Source organism: Haliotis rufescens, unplaced genomic scaffold (genome assembly GCF_023055435.1).
Source record: "Haliotis rufescens isolate VD_foot unplaced genomic scaffold, xgHalRufe1.0.p SCAF_8, whole genome shotgun sequence".
NCBI lineage: Eukaryota > Metazoa > Mollusca > Gastropoda > Lepetellida > Haliotidae > Haliotis > Haliotis rufescens.
Genome location: NW_025964372.1, coordinates 34,124,915 through 34,144,618, shown reverse-complemented (window position 1 = coordinate 34,144,618; position 19,704 = coordinate 34,124,915). Strand labels below are relative to the sequence as shown.

The window sequence follows — 19,704 nt, the reverse complement described above, 5'->3', positions numbered from 1 at the left end:
GGTATAGAGCTGTGACTACGCTCTGTTTTGCAGGGTGGTTTCAGGTAACCTGTAATGTTTGGGGGTCACCTCACTGTACCCTCAACTATTGTATACTGCTTGTGTTCATGGCCTTGCTGTATGATACTGGTTATACTGCTTGTGTTGATGGCTGGCTGTATGATACGGATGACATTGCTTGTGTTCATGGCCTGAGTGTATGATACTGGTGGTAGAGTTTGTGTTTGTCTGGCTATAAGATACAGCTGATATAGCTTGTGTTGACAGCCTGGCTGTATGATACCGATGACATTGCTTGTGTTCATGGCCAGGCTGATGATACTGATTGTGTTGCTTGTGTTCATGACCTAGCTGTATGATACTGATGATATTGTTTGTGTTGATTACCAGGCTGTATAATATTGATGATATCGTCACGTTTATATCTGAGATAACAGCCGTCTTTCCTGCCAATTTCTATGTATTTGTATCTGAAGTCCAAGAGCATGTTCATTTCCGTGTTTGCTGAACCCTGTGCCTCCTCTATGGAGGGCTTCCGTGACATCACTTCCCAGAAGAGCTGCCAGTTGTTCCACTTCCTCAACCAGCTGCTGGAGACGTCTGCAGTGAAGGGAGAGACTCTGATTGCCATAGCTGAGAGGTACCCTCAACTCACCAAGTCACACAAGGCAAAGGTCGGTTTGGTAGTGAAGTCAAAGCAGTAACAGAAACAATGCAATAAGATTATACCTTTTTTCTACTTTGGTATATTAGTTCTATCAATATTAACACAATACACCAGAGAAACCTATTGTTTGAATGTCAGAAATTGAGTAAGTGCCAAATGTTATCAATTTATTTCCATATCTTTGGTTTCATGGCTTAATTTTGTGAAAATCTCCCAGATGAGTTGATGTTGCTGAATAACATCATATTATTTTGTTCAAATTGGGATTTGGGAATTGGGATTTATATGTTCATACGTTCGGAGGGATTTTGACTTTGTATTTTAACATTTAACATTTTGTCGTTCAAAGCAATAACGTAAAACTGCACATTAAATCCGTTTGTTCCATATTGGTTCTGCTATCTGTGAAATACAAGTCACCTCCACAAAGCCATACCATTAGCCATCAAATCTCTTAACATTTTCTCAAGTGCAGATTTGGAATTAACTGAAAATGACGTCATCAATTGTTCCCGATGTCACAAGAGAGTTTATGTGAGAAGTCTTTTGTAAGGAGGTTTCTGATTGTAAAAGAAGCACATTTTCATTGACACATCTGACTGGTTGATCCTCTAATGTCATGGGTGGAAGTCGGTTGTGATAGTGCACTTATTCAGATGTCAGATTTATACTTTTATACACATTCAATCTTGTAATATCACTTGTCTTTATTTATCTCTCGGAATATGTGATGATACTTTCTGTTTACCATGATTTTATGATATTCTACCTTGATTTTAGGGTATATTTGAGTGGTCAGTGAGAGGGATCATGTCACTGTACCTCTGCCTTTACAGCATGTTTGCTGAGTAATAATTTACACAAAGTTCACTTTGTTATGTTGACAACCACGTTACTTTTGGGGCGGTCGGGTAGCCTAGTGGTTAAAGCTTTCACTTGTCATGCCAAAGACCTGGGTTCGATTCCCAACATTATGGCCCTCGGTATTTAGTGAAACATTTATATGTACAGAGAACTTTGTAAGTCCAGGCACTGTTAAGCTAGAAACTCCTGACTTTACAAGTCCTGGATACAGAGTTATGGCCCTTGGTATGTAGTGCTAGATACATATGAACAGAGAAACATTGTTGGTCCCATTTGTAGAAAGGTTATTTGCCCAGACTCTTGTCTTGTTCCTGCTCTGACATTTTAACATATTCTCCCTATCCAGGGCAAGTTGATGTTATTTTGTTATTTTGATATGTGTACCACACACTCAGGGTTGAACACAATGCATAGTCAAATTGTTGCCTTGAATGGATTCAAGTTTGTTATTTGTATATTTTTGTGCCTTTGATAATACAGTAAAGATATACAAATAAATAATTGTACTGAAATCGAAACATATCTGCCAATTTTCCCTCAAGGTAATTTGTTATGAATTTATTTTCAAAGCACTGCATCAATTCAACTGTCATACGCAATAGAGAGCAATGAAATGTATTTTTCTGAGACTAGGATGTTTTAACAAGCTCAAACTATCAGGCAAGCAAATTTCATGTCACTTTTGAAAGAGTTTCAACTAAGAATAACTTTGAAGTAGTCTAATCAATAGTAATATGAGTATAACATTGGTGTCACTCATTATTAAAATTCACTGCAACTGTCATGCTTTGGTATTATCTTTTCTTATCAAATGTTGTCCTACATTGGTCAGATCTCTTTGTCATAGAACGGAGGCCAGGTTGTAGGTGCCTTGCATTAGACATATGGTTACTGCTCAACTTGAAATTAAGAAACTGAATTAAATCAGTGAGGCTCCAGGGTAATAGATCCCAGGCAAGAGAGGCGACCAAGGGGATCGCGCGGTCAGGCTCGCTGATTTGATTGATCCATGTCATCGTATTCCAGTTGCATGGATCGGTGCTTGTGATGTCAGTAACTGGTTGTCTGGTCCAGACTCGATTATTTACAGACTGCTGTTATATAGATGTACTATTGCTGTGTGTGTCTTTAAACTACAAATATACAAACACTCTCGGCTTTACTCCCACATTAATGTGAAAAATGATCAATGCGGTGATAAACACAACTCACTCACTGTGGAGAGTTTAGTGTGCCTTCGCCTGGACATTTCTAATTGGATGGGGTCAAATGAGTGAATTGTGTTTTTCACTGCTATGAAGTGTTTTTCAATTAAACAATGGTTCGTGCGTTAATATGGGAGTCCAACGTGATGCAGGTCTTAAGAGGTTTGGCCACCATTGTGAAAACTAGGAGCAATGGTGCAGTGGAGACAACCCAATAACCATAATCGGGACATCTGGGATTCGAACTCACAATCACAGGATCCTGGCACACATAAGCGCTGCAAACACTCTGCCACAATTATGCTCTACACTATTCTCTATTGTGAGGGTAGCATATCAAGAAACCAAGTGTTGATGTTATTCGAAATCCCCGAGGCACAGCCAACACGCCTGGATAGGGGCCATTTCCTCATCCTCCATGTCCACATGAAACCCGTCCCTACGCTGAGGGAGACCCTACAGAGGTGTCCTTGTCTCATGGGAGAAGTGACTTTGCAGTGGCATGTATGAGCGTTCGCTTGCAAGATGGTACGGACTCCACACTATATTGTGTAGGCGTCATGGTACTTGCTGCACTTTTCTGTCTGAGTAGGGTATACATGCTGATCTGCGGCATGGTATCACGCACGCACGCTCGCACGCACGCACACACGCTAGCACACACACACACACGCACACACACACACGGCGCGGCGTTGAACCCCATTTCACCACACCTCCCCTTGTCTGGTCAGGCCTTCTGGCTGGGCTGATTGCTGCTCTCAAGTACCCCGTTGACGAGTATAGTTGCTTATATTTTCAGTCACTAGTTTGCATAATCTAGACTAAAACGCCATGACGAATGGCACGGGTTTGGTTCTGACGAACAAAGAAAGATAATCATGGCAAATCGGGATTCGAACCCACGTTTCTGCCACACCGGGGACACACATATGCAGAGCAAATTCCGGGCCTCAGATAACTGGGCCATCAGTGCCACCTAACCCGATTATATGTTTTGTTATGTTCTCTAAACCGAAGTTGATTTTTCCCATTAGGCGACATCAACGAATACATCTGTAGCCTCTAAAGACAAACACACTCTCGTGAAGATCCGGGTTGGAATTGATCTTCAGACACCCACGTGTGTCCTGAGAGGGGACTCTTGTGGCGTAATCGGACTGTCAGTCATGCTGACTTGGTTGATGCTTGTCATCTAACCAAATTGCGTAGATCCATGTTCATTGTGTCACTCACTGGATTATCTGATGCACACTCCAGTGCGGAGTTCAACAACAAACAAACAGAAACAGCCATACACAAAGACATGCTTCATTGTTATACACTTTGAGTGAAACAACAAATAATCAACATGAATGGGGAAACGGTCGCATTCCGCGTCAAATCCACAACAAATGTACATCATTGTCCAGAGGTTTAGGCCATTTCACAACTTTCGATCTTCAAGCTCTTGTGTCTTTGAGAATCTAAAATATAAACAACCTGTCAAATATGCAACATTTATGACAACTAGAAAATGGGATATTGATCAACCGATAATTGAATGTAAAAACTCAAATTTGAATCGTTCTACGATAGACGTGAATTTTGCCATTAGCACGGATTTGGTGCTGACAAACTTAGGTACATAATCAGACCGAACGGGGATTCGAGACCCATGGTTAAAGGTTTCTGGCACACAGCAATACATCTGCATAGCGAATTCCAACGACTTAGACGACTGGGCCACCTGTGTCCCTCTTACCCGATTATATGTAATAAGTCACTTCGTTATAACCGTAGTTAATTCATTCCATTTGACGACAGCAGTTAATACATCTGCAGGCTCTAGAAACAAACATACCCCAAGTGTAGATCCGGGATAGAATGGGTCTTCAGCAGACCTTGCTTGTCGTAAAAGGCGACGGTTGGTTAGGTTCGCTGACTGCAATCACTGGATTGTCTGGTCGCATGCGGCATTAAACAACAAACAAGCAAACAGTTAAACAAACATAACATAGAAATGCATCATTAGTGTTCGCTTTGATCAAAACTACAAACAATGAGCGTGGAAGGGGAAACAATCACATTCCTCGAGATACCATTCACATCGTCCACACAAGTGTACATCAGTGTCCAGAGGTTAAGCCATTTAACAAAATTCTTTAAGCTCATGTCTTGGAGATATTAAAATATCTATACAATGTTAACCATATAGCAATGACTACAAGAGAAGGGGACTTTGATCAACAGATAACTGAATTAATATATTGAACATTTGAATCCTCGTCGTTCTACAGTGCATGTGAAGTTACTGCTGAACATGGCCCATAATGTCTAAACAAACAATTTACTGCCATGTCCCTTTCAGTCCCGAACTCCGTCCATATACGTTGTCCATATATCTATACCTCTGGGAAAATGTTAAGCATGTTAAGCGTCCCATAACAATAGTTATATGACTACCCATTCACCCTTCTGCTTCTCCGTACGAATCATCATGCAGTCATCTGGAGAAGCATGCATTGCATTGTCCTATAAGCAGATATCAGCATCAAAAGGTGATCAATATCACATTATGAGTACATTCTAAACATGGAGATCTATCACACTGATGTCACGAACTAAATCCAAGCAGTCCACAATTCATTTCAAATTAATTGTTTGTATAATATCAACAGCCCTTACAATCTATCACTAGTCTCGGACCAGTAGACAAGTGGCCATGTCGACCCGACATAACTCCCAACCAATCACCCGTTAACACGAGTATTTCATCACCTGATATTAAAGGGTTCCAATGTACCGTACTGTAAGTCGATACTTTATATGTAACTGTTCACATTATTATATATGATTTGATGTCTGATTGTAGACACAATATTGAATATACGAGTCAGATTATTATAATAATGTTAACGGTCGGAATGATACCAACAAATTATGCTTATAAAGGGTATACTATAAGTTTACTAAATCATATTACCTTTGCAGCAACACCTGTACATTCTAAAGGACAAGATGGTTGTTGAGTTGAATAGAATTAATGTTAAAATGTCAATATTTATCAATTTGAGTGATTATTGGAAACAGTTCAACAACAAAAGTCTTTTACTTAATCAAGCTATTCACATGTTAATATAAGGAAAATATGACATGGTTTTGTACAGCAAAGTCGATAGACGATTGACATATTTCTTAAATGTGCATAGTCAACATATATGAATGATAAGAAAAGTGAGGTTACAAATAATAAATAAAGCAGAGAGATTAAGGGCGACAAATGTTGGAGTTAGTGTATATAACAAACGGAAGTTGACAATTGATTATTGAAGGCACACATCCTCTTTCATCACTTCACACACATTCGGTCATGATGCCCTCTCAATGTTATTGACATATGAACATTTAAAATGAGAGGAAGACATTCTATATATCAAATACACTCACAATGACTGCAGCTTGGTGGTATAGTAATTGTACATGAATTGTCTTACCTACACCTAAATTATTAGAGTAGTTGACAAATATCATAATGGAGACGTGCATGTCTCAGATCATTTTTTTCTGATAGTAAACTGTTTCTATACTGCATTTAAAACTGCATATGTAGTCACACAAATATTTTTTTCGAAAATAAAGAATAGTACAGATGTATGGCACATTAATTTAAACAAAACATCGAAAATGATGTATTTCATATATTTGTGTAAACAAAGAGGCTTTTACAAGAAAAAATAGTGTTTTAGTATAAAAGATGAGGGGGATAAAACTAATGAAACAAAAATATACAATATATGCAAAAACAAATATGGGCATACTTTATACAGGTGGCCGGGAATTACATAAATGACCGCCGATTTAATCTGGGGGCGAGCCTGTACCAATAAAAGTTGTCCGGGGGAGCGGCGGGGGGAGGTGGCCGATGTGTGGTGGTGGGTGTTATTTTGCGACACTGGGACAGAAATTGCTAATGTGTCGTTTCTCAACACCAGCTGCGGTTTTCTTAATTTAGATGTGACATACTGTTTCCGGTTCAAAATTCAATACAGGGATAAATGTACAAATAACACAGCTCTACACTGTAAACACGGCATGTGCATACTGAAATTGAATTCTTTCCCAAATACAGGTGGTCGTTCAACTTACCTGCATCAGCACCTGTAGTTGGTGGATCAGAAGGGAAACGGTAGCCTCCATTAACAATGTCGCGGGAAAACCCATATACAGCGAATCTGCTGGCAGAGCGGACGGAGTAACTGCGGAATGAACAATTTCTTCCCGCTTTGTAATCTCTGCCGGGGATGTCCACCCAGTCCAGTGTAACAGGGACCATATCAACAGTAAATACTTCAATATCCGTTACATGTTGTTTAGTCAGGATGTTTATACACTCTGTATTAGGAATGAATGCATTGTTCACGAAATACGTAACTGGAACTACAACAACAATGCCATGTTTATAAAAATATTGCCTGTGTCCACACAGGGTTGCCATGACAGGTCTTGTGGTATTAAGATATAGACTCTCATTCTTGGCGAGGTACTGGCGATATACACGGTTGTCACCAAGAGAGAATGTAGATCCATTGTTCAACATAATTTCAGTGTCGCTCTGGTCACTAATAACTTGGAGCTGGTATGTCACGTCCCTATAAAAGGAGTGGTCACCTGTATACATAACATACTCCGTCCCATGATGTCGTACAGGTAATAGTTGCGTCACGGCCGTGAAGTAATCGCGTTTCATTGCCCCACTGAACACAGCTACAGTGTTTGTTGCGTTGATTACAGTTCCAGTCAGGTCATAGTCACTCTTCATCGTGAAGGTCTGATACTCATCTAGAGTCACATGAATCGTGTCTCCGTCGTTGTAGGTCATGTTGTCATAGGTGACGTTCCCCTCCAGCATCAGCGTGATGTCCACGTCCGTCTTGTGGTTGTGGTTAGCTATCACCAACACCACCTGGTCCTGGCCTCCCAGGCAGGTGGATACTACATACCTGGAACCTAGGGCAGAGATCGGGAGGGCTGAAAAGATGCCATATCCACAGTTTCCTTGAACGACCATGCCCTCACCAAAGACGTGGGTTACGAAAGCCTTGTTCTCCACACCCACCGTCATCCGCAATAATGGATCTATGTAAACCAAAGTGTACCGATATGGTGTAACAGTGCTTGTGACGTTATATCCCAGCTGTGGATAATCAACCAGACAGGATCCCCCTGTTTCCCCAGCTGCCACTGTAACTGTAAAACGAGCCGCCGCGTAATAATGAATGTATACCAGGAGGTAGCCTACACCTGGAAAAAGTATACACAGTTTGTTAGTTGTGTTTTAGAATGGACAATACCGGTACAAGCTAGCTTCTGACATCTGATACTTTCAACGCATCACTCGACTATGCAGTGTGTGCCTGGGGTTGACATACATGACTCTGATGTTATAAACCAAATATGTGTTAATGTGACTGCTGTCCAAAGTCATTAAATCGATCGCCAAAGGACAATAGTCACTCTATCATGATTTCTTTTATATATAAAAGACACTCATCGATCTGGTTCCAAATAACAACATCGATGAAAATAGGTATAACGTGAGCACAAGCAAATTAAACGTTATTTTACACACTTACAAAAATCAAGTCGGCCTGTAAATATACGACCTGACAAACAACTACAACAGTAGCGTGAATAACAGCCGACTCGCGCGTTCCTTGTTAATCGCAGCGTTTTGTTCATCACTTCCTCAGTAAGTCACAGTGACGGTGTAACTATAGGGCATTCTGAACATTCCCACGCTGAATGGAGTTGTCACTCGTTTGGATTGACTATGTGTTTTACAGCCATACAGTTGGTCGTTATATGACTGTCAGTATAAAAATGTTGTCACATCTGCCGAATGGAAGTGTAGGAAAAAGTTAATATAAAATCATAATTACGTGCATGTGTGCTGCTGTGGATATGAATACGTCACAGTGGGGTTAGCGGTGTCCTCATAATAATAGAGTCGCCATTTCGAAAGAAATGTTGAGCACCACCCCTTCTTTATGTTCCTATACCCCGACCTTCCTTGTATCTCTGTACATGTAACGTTGATGTCTGATTATTGTCTAAGATACCACCGATATCTGTTGAAAATTTGGCAGAATAGTGTGTGTTTCTCAAGATCGTCACGAGTTCTGAGTCATATGATATGATGCAAAGCTTTAGAAGGATATTCAAAAATCAATTGCTATGCATGTCATAATGGAAACAAAAGCAAGTATGTCAAGTGATTTTAATTACATTTCATTTCATATGGAATGTACTGACTCCGAGCCGACCATTCTCTGTTTTATCCCCATCATGCCGAGCTCAAGGCAAGGAAACAACACGTACCATCCTTCAAGTACCGTGACAAGGTTTGACGCGACCAGGGGATGGAACCACCGAACTTTTGCTCTCCGGGCAAACGCTATAACCCCTACACCATGGAGACGGACGCACCCCAGAGCACACTAGATAAGACACCAAACCGACATCAACCGAGTAAGTTGACAACATAACCAAAACCATAAACAGCAAAACGGTAATCCATAAACTGTGATCAAAGACAATGTATACAATTTAACAAAACTCAATTGTTAGATATATTCAGATATTATTAACCATTTTATATGTTATGATTCTTTTAATATTATATTTTAGGATTACAACTTTGAAATACATGTTTGTTATTCCTTATATTGTATATACTTGCATCACATCGGGCTTTCCTCCAACATCAAGCTGACATGCCATGATAGAACTGAAATACTGCTCACAGCGGCTTTAAACAAATCTCGCATACTCAAAGAAGCTATGTCTATACTTATACCCTCAGGGTATTCTTGTCCGCCAGTCCGGGTGTTGGTAGATACAGGTGTGGGTAGTGTCGTTGCACCTGCGGTTGTTGAGGCCGGGGTTTGTGTCGTCGGTGTTGCTGAACCTAAACAGAAACTAGGTTTAACTCTTAGATACTCTTTTCAGAGTTGCTTTAAAAATTCTTCTTAGCATGAAAACAGATGATATTGATGTCGTATAGCTTCGTATTAATTTCAACACTATTCTACATTCGACAGCTTGCGAACTTTCGGAAAATCTACATCCTGTCCGATACACTCATGCGTACACACACACACACACGCACACGCACACGCACACACACACACACACAGACACACACAGACACACAGACACACGCACGCACACACACACACACACACACACACACGCACACAGACACAAACACACACACACACACACACACACACACACACACACACACACACACACATACATACATACATACAATACATGCGAAACCGCATTATCGGGTGTTCGGGAAGGGAGCTAACTCCATTTGCCTAATCGAAAGTTCGAGGTGGGCCCACATTCGAAACTAAACGCACTTGTTGTTGAGAATATGTTCTTCGTAAACAAACCTGCATTACGAACTGCTTTTTTGTCTATTTAAAATAAGTATTATGACTTATAATTGGATTAGAATGTACAAATGCGATGACAATACAGCAGAACTCACTTCTACGAACATCGCCAAACTAGGTCGTGGGGCTATTAATATTCATGAGTTATTCCTTTTATGGAACAGTTCTCGGAAAAGTTTGAGGCTTGTATCATGTCCGAGATCAAACCAAGTGTAGACATGCTTTCAGGCTTATATCGCCACCAAAACGTATGATTAGATTGGTGTGTTATACTGGAAAAAGTAGAATGAGTGGTATTGCCTACGTGAATTTAATTTGAAGAGGACTAAGTTTCTTGCTTTGTAACTATTTTTGCAAAACTAGTGTGGTCAGCTATGGTGACGTTATTCAAACTTCAAAGACTGTGTTTGCCTTTTGTGGAATTAACGTCACACTAAATGATTTATAAAGATATTTCCCATCACTATTACAAAATGAGAATAATATATAATGTCACATACCCATGCAAAGTAATGACAAATGTGAGCCCACTTGCCTAAATGTCAACCAAATGAAGCCCAGCGATTTACAATGTGGGCCCACCTGTTTCGACATTTTAGAAAATGGTTATAAGTAAGCCAAGCTAATGAAGCTTAGTGATTTATAAATGTGGTCCCTCCTGTTGCAATCACTATGACGGAAGAACGTCTTCCAACTAGGCGATATACAAACGTGGGCCCACTTGTTTCGATCACCATATATGACGGGACTCGTAAGTAGAATTTCGCGATTAATACATATGGTCCCTCCTGTTGCAATCAACATGATGGAAGAACGTCTGCCAACATTTAGGAATTGATTATCAGAACTAACGAAACAACCTATCGAAGCTAGGCGATATAGAAATGTGGGCCCACTTGTTTCGATCACCATAGATGACGGGAAAAATGTGGGCCCTCATTATAGAAAATGGTTATCAGCACTAAACCAATGGAAACAAATATATAATGAATTCAAACATTTAATTAAGAATACGTTTTACCTTAGGGATAAGCTGGGCATTTATGAGCTGGACCAAATACGAAAACAACGGAGATAGCTCCCGTTTGAAATCAGAGTGACCTCCCTTTCCCAATATGAACCATTGATAACCCGGTTTCGCCCATACATACATACATGCATGCATGCATGCATACATACATACATACATACATACATACATACATACATACATACATACATACATACATACATACATACATACATATACATACATACATACATACATACATACATACATTAAAACCTTCTCTGCAGTCATACAGAATATAGAATGACAGACACGACGTGACGAGGCCATAGGGTTACTATGACACAGGGGAACTCAGGCGTACAGTAGAGGACATAACAACATGTACAGGCAAATGTTCCCATTGTCCTCCCCATCCCCCGCGTATTAACCTTGAAGTTCAAGCTACCCCGAGGAGGAGTTGAATCAACTACTTAAAACAACAGATGCGCTTGAAAGGAATTTGATAATGGGGACATGCCGCATGGGTAAATGTCTTGTTGAAAAGAAAGAGAATGCAAGACATGTTAACAAGGCAGTTCACTGCATCATGTCCAGTGGAGTTTCATTTTCTGTTTGGGAAAAGAGATAGAACAGAAAACTGAATTGGAAAAGTCTCTGGGTACAGGAAAAGAAAAAAAGCTTTTGAATAATTTACCTCCAAAGCTTAGAGGCTAATTAAATCCTGACACCTGGAACATCATCATCAATCTTTGTCAAACCTTTCAGAAATCTATTTCAAAATATGTACTCCGGGTACCTTGCAATGGATGTATCTGAATTGCCTCACAGTTGGGTTCAGTTATTCATTTCAAATGGCTGTAAAATGAATTTGTAACAAAAAATTTTTTATTCGGTTTGGTTTACCACGCCATTGGTCTTGTTGCTCGCTATGGCTCTGTCCGTGAATCAGTTGTCAGGCACTTGAAAAAAACTAATAATGCAATAATAATAATAATAATACACAATCAATAATCAAATAAATTTGATGCAAATAATGAGTCACTGAAAGTATGGAAACAAATGGTGAACAATAGCGATCGAAATTGAGATCTAGACACACCAAAAGGAAGCCTGAGTTTCGGCACGAAACGATAAATGGAGTGGGACAGAGAGAGTGATAACCAAAGAAATTACATCTCAACCAACCCGAGGTGTCAACTTGGGTGAACTGTCAGTTTCGGGCTCTGTGAATTCTAACAAACTCATAATGTGACAACTAAGTCCACTTCAAGGCCCAAACTTCTGGAGAGGGCAAGAAAACGTAACTGATTTTTGTAGGTCTGTCTAATATAAGTGTTTAGGACATGCCGAGTACGGCGTTAAACAACAAACAAACGAACAAAACATCATTGTGTTAACGTTTAGCATAATGTAATAGAATATTAATATTTTTATGTAAATAAGTTAACCACAGTACAAAACTCTATTAAGTTTGTCAGCTGATTTTTCGGCTTGTAAGGTGCTTGTATGATTATTTTATGTAAATCATCTCTCCTTGTATTTGTTTTTTACAAACAGGTTATATACCTGAAATGATTTCTCATTTTATTTAACATTCTAATTATACAACTATACGTGATGAGGACATCAAAGTATTACATACCAAATTATACCTTCATAATAATAATACATAAAACAAAAAAATAAAAATAAAATAATAAAAAACAACGTTGATTTAGTTCTCTAAACAATCTACAGAGTATATATCTAAACGTGGGTTCGTACGTTGAATGTCCAGCACAAGGATCGTCCTGTTATCAAACACTAATTAACACCCCCACCCCCCCCCCCCCACCCCACCCCCCACCCCCTCCCACCCCCCACCAGCACCACCACCCCCCACACACACACCACACACCACCCCCATCCCCCGCTAATTTACTGCTATTGATACTGCGGGAGTTCATGCTTAAGCCTACCAGAATGTGTTCAGTACAACAAATTAAAACGTACCGTCAACGATTCCAAGGGATACCAGGAATAGCGCCACCTCCATGAAACGCCCCATTGTCACAGAGCTTAGCCTGTACCGCACAGTGCTGTGACTAGGCTCTGTCTGGCAGGGTGGATGCAGATAACCTGTTATGTATGCACCACGTCAACGTCAACGCACGCAACAACAAAAGAAATTGTGTCATTGATTTTTTCAATAATATACATTGTACATTGTCAGCATGAACAGGCAAAGGATGTATTTACTGCCATTATAAAAAAAACCCATAAAGTTAAGTGTGTGAATCCATTTTGGGAACAAAACAATCCCTTTATTATCTTCTGGGTGGCGTGCAAATAGAGTAATGGAGTAGAGTAAGAGTTTTTCCTGTGCAAATACTCATGTGTACTCAAATTGATCTAAATAGCTTAGTGACAACTTGAATCTCATGTGGAAACTTGATATGGGGACATAAACTGAGTTGAGAGCTCTTAACATAATATTAATTTGTTTGCATAGATGTGAAGCGGCCTCTTCCCTACAAAACTTCTTTCTTCTATATACATTCAGATTCAAAAAGAAGTTTTGTAGGGAAGAGGCCGTCTGATTCGCAGGATTTTGATACTGCTCGTGTTCATTGCCTGGCTGTATGATACTGGTGATACTGCTTGTGTTGATAGCCTGGGTGTATGATACTGGTGATATTGCTTGTGTTCACGGCCTAGCTGTGTGATGATTGTGATACTACTCGTGTTGATGGCCTGGCTGTATGATACTTGTGATACTGCTTGTGTTGATGGCCTGGGTGTATGATACTGGTGATATTGCTTGTGTTCATGGCCTGGGTGTATGATACTGGTGATATTGCTTGTGGTCATGGCCTGGGTGTATGATACTGGTGATATTGCTCGTGGTCATGACCTAGCTGTGTGATGATTGTGATACTGCTCGTGTTGATGGCCTGGGTGTATGATACTTGTGATACAGCTTGTGTTGATGGCCTGGGTTTATGATACTGGTGATACTGCTCGTGTTGATGGCCTGGGTGTGTGATTCGGGTGATACTGGTCGTGTTGATGGCCTGGGTGTATGATACTTGTGATACTGCTTGTGTTGATGGCCTGGGTGTATGATACTGGTGATACTGCTCGTGTTGATGGCCTGGGTGTGTGATTCGGGTGATACTGGTCGTGTTGATGGCCTAGCTGTGTGATACTTGCGAAACTGCTTGTGTTGATTGCCTGGATGTATGATACTTGCGATACTGCTTGTGGTGATGGCCTAGCTGTGTGATACTTGTGATACTGCTTGTGTTGATTGCCTGGCTGTATGATGCTGGTGATACTGCTTGTGTTGATTGCCTAGCTGTGTGATACTTGTGATACTGCTTGTGTTGATTGCCTGGATGTATGATACTTGTGAAACTGCTTGTGTTGATTGCCTGGCTGTATGATACTGGTGATACTGCTTGTGTTGATGGCATGGCTGTATGATACTTGTGATACAGCTTGTGTTGATTGCCTGGATGTATGATACTTGTGATACTGCTTGTGTTGATGGCCTAGCTGTGTGATACTGGTGATACTGCTTGTGTTGATGGCATGGCTGTATGATACTTGTGATACTGCTTGTGTTGATTGCCTTGATGTATGATACTTGTGATACTGCTTGTGTTGATGGCCTAGCTGTGTGATACTTGTGATACTGCTTGTGTTGATTGCCTGGATGTATGATACTTGTGATACTGCTTGTGTTGATGGCCTGGCTGTGGGATACTTGTGATGCTGCTTGTGTTGATTCCCTGGCTGTATGATACTGGTGATACTGCTTGTGTTGATTGCCTGGCTGTATGATACTGGTGATACTGCTTGTGTTGATGGCATGGCTGTATGATACTTGTGATACAGCTTGTGTTGATTGCCTGGATGTATGATACTTGTGATACTGCTTGTGTCGATGGCCTAGCTGTGTGATACTGGTGATACTGCTTGTGTTGATGGCCTAGCTGTGTGATACTTGTGATACTGCTTGTGTTGATTGCCTGGCTGTATGATACTTGTGATATTGCTTCTTATCACGGCTTGACTGTACGATGCTTGTGATACAGCTTGTATTGATGGCCTGGCTGTATGATACTGGTGATATTGCTTCTATTGATGTCAAAGCTGTATGATACGGGTGATACCGCTTGCATTCATGGGCTTGCGCTATGATTCTGGTGATACTGCTTGTGTTGATTGCCTTGCTGTGTAATACTGGTAATACTGCTCGTGTTGATGGCCTAGCTGTGTGATACTTGTGATATTGCTTCTGTTCACGACCTGACTGTATGATACTGGTGATACTGCTTGTGTTGATGGCCTAGCTGTGTGATACTTGTGATACTGCTTGTGTTGATTGCCTGGCTGTATGATACTTGTGAAACTGCTTGTGTTGATTGCCTGGCTGTATGATACTTGTGATATTGCTTCTTATCACGGCTTGACTATACGATACTTGTGATACAGCTTGTGTTGATGGCCTGGCTGTATGATACTGGTGATATTGCTTCTGTTGATGTCAAGGCTGTATGATACGGGTGATACTGCTTGCATTCATGGGCTTGCGCTGTGATTCTGGTGATACTGCTTGTGTTGATTGCCTTGCTGTGTGATAATGGTGATACTGCTCGTGTTGATGGCCTAGCTGTGTGATACTTGTGACATTGCTTCTGTTCACGACCTGACTGTATGATACTGGTGATACTGCTCGTGTTCACGGCCTGGCTGTATCATACTAGTGATACTGCTTGTGTTGATGGCCTGGCTGTATGATACTGGTGATACTGCTCGTGTTCACGGCCTGGCTGTATGAAACTTGCGAATTTGAGTGAGTGAGTGAGTGAGTTGGGTTTCACGCCGCTTTTAACAGTATGCCAGTTATATCGCGGCGTGTCAGCTTAATGTGGGAGGAAAGCCCGAAGTGATACAGGTCTCAGGCGTTTACCACTTCGGTGAAACCCACGAGCACGGGTATGGTGCTGACAAACCTAGAAACATAATCGGGGCGAACCGGAATTCGAACCCACAATCATAGGTTTCTGGCGTGCCCAAGGGACGCAACTCTGCACAGCGAATCGCGGCGCCTTGGACGACTGGGCCTGCCGTGCCCCTGTGAATTTGAAGTGAACTCTTAAATCTATGGACATACAGCACAGACCTAAAACAACTGTTGGCAACAGCTGTGATTCACCTATGAATCTATTATACAATCTATAAGGAAGCACTATGACGTCCGAATAACTATCAATGTGCATGGGCCATGCGCACAATGTTGTAGTATTGCCTTGAATATAGAGTGCAGGAAGGTACAAGCAAAGAGTGTAAAATTTTATACTGTGCTTATAAAGAACATGATAGTTTTGTATACTGGATGGATACTCTGTACTTGTATGTTTCTAAATGTCAAATATCATTTTATTATTGATGCCTATCTACATGTGTATTGTGTGAGCTGGACAGTGTGTTGTAATCCCAACATACGAGTAAAATCTTGGTATAACTTGTGTATAACTTGTGTATAACGTGTGTTTAAGTTGTGTATAACCTGTGTATAACGTTTGTGTTATTTGTGTAAAATGTATGTATAACCTGTGTACACCTTCTGTATAACTTCTGTATAACTTATGCATAATGTATGTGCATGTTGTGTACAACCTATATATAACTTGTGTATAAATTGCGTATAATTTGTGTAAACGTACCATCAGGGTATGCCCCAGCATACGAACCATATACATCCTCGTTAATTCAAGATATTAAGTCTCCATTCTACCATGATTAAAACCTAAGCCCATTCGCTACCATGGCTTCGTTTTTAGAAGTGATGTCACCATGATCCCCAAATCTATCACTTCCCTTCGCACATAACTTCTCTTACCCTAACGTTACTTGACTAAACATCTAATTTAGCGTTGTGTTACAAGAGGACAAAAAAGAAGTCTTGAACGGAATGGGCACAGTAAATTTATCGTAATAGAGTGAACATATAACACACTGGGTAATCGAGGATGGACCACACCATACTATATGACCTTCGTTTATCTACTCATAACGCTACTATCGCCGACATCAATGCTGTATTTGGCTTAGTTATAATGCGTGTATAAGTGTGCACGTCTGTATTGTTCTCTCTGTTGTATGTGAATGTAACACATCCGTTATAGGATGAATCTTATCAATATTTGTCTGTCCCAGTCGACAATTACATTGAGACATAAAGGTATATATGAAACATGTTATTTGTATGTTTCCTCTACTTTGCACGAAAACATATTTTGGCATTGTTAAATCTTTCCTCATATCATGAATCACGGTGATAATGTGGCATGGCTTTAATGAAATGTCATGACATGACACGAGCTGTCCAAAACATCATGTGACATATTTTTATTAACTAGAATGTTATCAAATGTGGCTAAATAATAATATTCACAGGAATAATGGCAACAGCGAGGCATGGTTTTGTCCACCAGATTTATCCTGCTTCGACACGAGGAAAACATGGTATCATTATTGGTATCGGAAGGGGTCTCATGATTCACACATAACATTGAATCGTTTTACCACATACGAGGTATGAACTGATCACATACAGAATTATTGCTAAAAGTGTCAAAGATGAGAACTGAAATTACTATATTCTTGGTACATTATATCTCAACCTCTCATTGTTTTGATTCACCTTTCACAAGGTATCTTGTATAATGGGCCCATGGACACATGGGAAAGGAATAATTCTTCAATTAAAAGAATCATGAAAGATGTTGCTGAAAACATCTACAACAATTCCATATTTGAAACCCAAAGTATTCAGCTGTTATTAATTCCAGCTCTGGAATTTTCATGAAATTCGAGAAGTAAGAAATTCGTGCTCGAGTCTAAGTACGTAACATGTAGTGACATCTTATCTGAACCTATATCAAGCGTTTATTATTGAATAAGTTGAGCCAAGCTCGCATTGTGGATACAGAACACTCAAATAAGTTATTGACCGTGTCATATTCCAGCAGGTATTTCTCTTGGTCTGTATACAGTAGGTTAAGGTTCACCAAGATATTTTCCACATGAATCAAGTGAAATGTAATATTCGCATAGCGTCTCACATTGAGCGGTATACTGTTATTGTAACGTTTCTTGGAGGTATCGCGTCAGGTCATTTGAAGAGACCAATCAATGCCTAGTATGTGTCAGATGTAAAAGTGTTTTTTTGTAAAGACGAATACTAGACATTCCTCATGTGATAGGAGGCGCAAGGGTAGCCTAGGGGTTAACGTCCTGAGTTGGATTTCCCACACGTGTACAGAATGTGATGCCCTTTTCTGGTGTCCACTGCCGTGAATTTGTTGGAATCTTGCTTCGGGTAGTGTAGACTAGAGTTGCTAGTCCGAGGTTTTAAAACACATAAATTCTTCTTAATTTTAAATCAGCGGATATCAATGTCGAATATTCGCGTATTAATTTCAACACTACTCTACATTCGATAGCTTGCGCACTTTCGGGAATTTTTCGTCATGTCTGATTTACGTATGTGGAATATACATAATCCCTAAAATTACATACTTATTTTATATATACATGGGACTTTATGGTACTATTCATTCGGTACCAAGACTCGCTTGTGCATTCCATTTCTTGTTCAGATTCTATTTGAAATGTTCCATTTTAGAATGCTTCACACTTTGCAGCTGGCAAAGTCACGTTGTTTTAGAGCTACTCGTGTACCTGAAATGTCCCAAATTCACAGAGAACTACCTGGGACTCACATAGTGGTAGGGGTACGTATGTAATAAGATGTTGTTCATTTCAGTCATGCCGGTTAGGTGAGGTGAAATTGGGTTTAACGTCGCGTCCAAGATTATTGCACTTATATAGCGACGTGCATGCACGTGTGTGTGTTTGTGTGGCTGCTTGTACTAGTCCGGACTGATGCCGATTTATAGTGCTAGCACACTGAGATACCATGCCGCAGTTTAACATGAATACCCCACTCAGACACAGTATACTGACTCCGAGCCGACCAGTCCTTGCTTTAGCCCCTTAATGCCGAGCGCCAGACAGGGTAACAACAAGTACCATATTTTAACGTCTTTTGGTATGACGCGGTCCGGGATCGAACCCCGGACCTTCCGCTCTCCGGGCGGACGATCTACCACAAGACCACGGAGGCGGTCTTCAGAATGTAGAATGACAGACACAACGTGACTAGGCCCTGGGGTTACTATGACACAGGGTAACTCAGGCGTACAGAAGAGGACATAACAACACGTACAGACAAATATTCCCTTTGTCCTCCCCATGCCCCGCGTATTAACCTTGAAGTTCAAACTACTCTGGGGAGGAGTTGAATCAACTACTTAGAATAACAGATGTGCTTGAAAGGAATTTGATAGTGGAGGCATGCCTCATGGGTAAATGTCTAGTTGAAAAGAAAGAGAAAGAGATCATCATCATCATCATCATCATCATCACAAACCTTTCAGAAATTTATTCCAAAAT

At 40.5% G+C, this 19,704-nt stretch overlaps 2 protein-coding genes across 2 annotated transcripts in view; both read right to left on the bottom strand.

Moving 5' to 3' along the window:
- Positions 1-19,704, bottom strand: part of LOC124120969 — a 260,732-nt gene that overhangs the window by 69,264 nt on the left and 171,764 nt on the right. The window contains exon 10 of the mRNA XM_048389199.1: positions 9,575-9,685. Within this exon, the coding sequence (XP_048245156.1) occupies positions 9,575-9,685 (111 nt within the window). The remainder of the gene's footprint in view (positions 1-9,574; positions 9,686-19,704) is intronic.
- LOC124141777 (IgGFc-binding protein-like) overlaps positions 1-19,704 on the bottom strand; it is a 108,106-nt gene that overhangs the window by 10,849 nt on the left and 77,553 nt on the right. The gene's annotated exons all lie outside the window — the stretch shown is intronic.